The 1,229-nt window shown below is 49.4% G+C and overlaps 1 protein-coding gene across 1 annotated transcript; it reads left to right on the forward strand.

The window, feature by feature from the left end:
• Positions 1-659: 659 nt before the first annotated feature.
• Positions 660-1,190, forward strand: H257_11959 (hypothetical protein; the record flags this gene model as incomplete). The annotated part of the gene is made up of 2 exons (XM_009839044.1): positions 660-839; positions 901-1,190. Exons 1-2 carry the CDS (start codon positions 752-754, stop codon positions 1,188-1,190), a joined length of 378 nt encoding a protein of 125 aa, XP_009837346.1. The 5' UTR covers positions 660-751.
• Positions 1,191-1,229: the final 39 nt, after the last annotated feature.

Raw genomic sequence — 1,229 nt, forward strand, 5'->3', positions numbered from 1 at the left:
GAGTCGATGGGAGGCAACGACGACAAAGTGGGGGTGGAGGACGTGATGTCCCCGGCGAACTTGCCACAGGTCCATCCGTCGCCCAGCACGGCCGCCGTGGCTTCGTAACACGGCACTTCTTAGCGCGAGCCCCAGCGCGTTCTACACATTATCCGGATGTCTATTTTTAGATATACGTGACCGATCAGTGATCCGCCAAAATTTGGATTTTTTCCTTCTTGAATTACTCAGCGGCTATTTGTGCTAGAACAAAGATGGACACACATTCTGATAGCCAATTTCAAGTGCTTTCACAAGGATTCAAAACCGATCGGATCTGAGAGTTCATGTTTCTCCAATTAATTTAGAAAGTTGAGCAATTTGCACAGTCGATCAGTGATCCGCCAAAATATATACTTGAAGTGAGTATTGAATTCAGTTTAACAAAATCCAAAATCTTTCGCTGAAAATATGATATGATAAAGGTATATTAGTTTTAGAAATGTATGAAGTTTTGAAGTAATGACAGATTGGAGTGTTGGACAATTCGTGCATGACAATGCAATTCACACATGACAACGACGTGTCAAAGTATTCGACATAATGATGGACAATGGGCCACAAGATGGGCTGCAACGGCGTCGACAATGGGTACTGATCCGTCCGTCCATCCTCCACCGCCTGATATGACTCGTGAATTCATGGCATCTCTTTTAGTTATTGTGTGGACAGGAAAATTCTCTTTGACAACGTCCGCATTCCCCGCACCAACATGCTCGACGCGCTCTCCCAAGTCAGCGGTGACGGAACATTCACGAGCCACGTGTCCAGCAAACGCGGCCGTTTCTTGGCCGTCGCAGGTTGACCTTCGAAACACAGATATATCGTCATATGCTCATGATGCTTGTGTTGGTTGTGCAGATCAATTACTCAGTGGCCGCGTGTGCATTGCCTCCATGTTCATGGGCGGCACCAAGTTGTCGCTGGCGATTGCGATGCGGTACTACTCCTTCGTCGCCTATTCATCTCCTAATGTCAAGGGTGTGATGCCTAGATATCCGGCGAGTCGCGCGACGGTCGGTCCTAAGGGCAAGTCGGACACGGCCATCCTGCACTATGGCCTGCAAAAGCAGGCACTGCTGCCACTCGTGGCCCGCACGTACGTCCTCGCGCACGGCCTTTACGTGGTCAAAGACAAGTACAAGGCATAGAACAAGTCGACGGATCCGCTGGACCGCCTCGAGCTCGTC

The sequence above is a fragment of the Aphanomyces astaci genome (assembly GCF_000520075.1).
Source record: "Aphanomyces astaci strain APO3 unplaced genomic scaffold supercont1.37, whole genome shotgun sequence".
In the NCBI taxonomy this organism is placed as follows: domain Eukaryota; phylum Oomycota; class Saprolegniomycetes; order Saprolegniales; family Verrucalvaceae; genus Aphanomyces; species Aphanomyces astaci.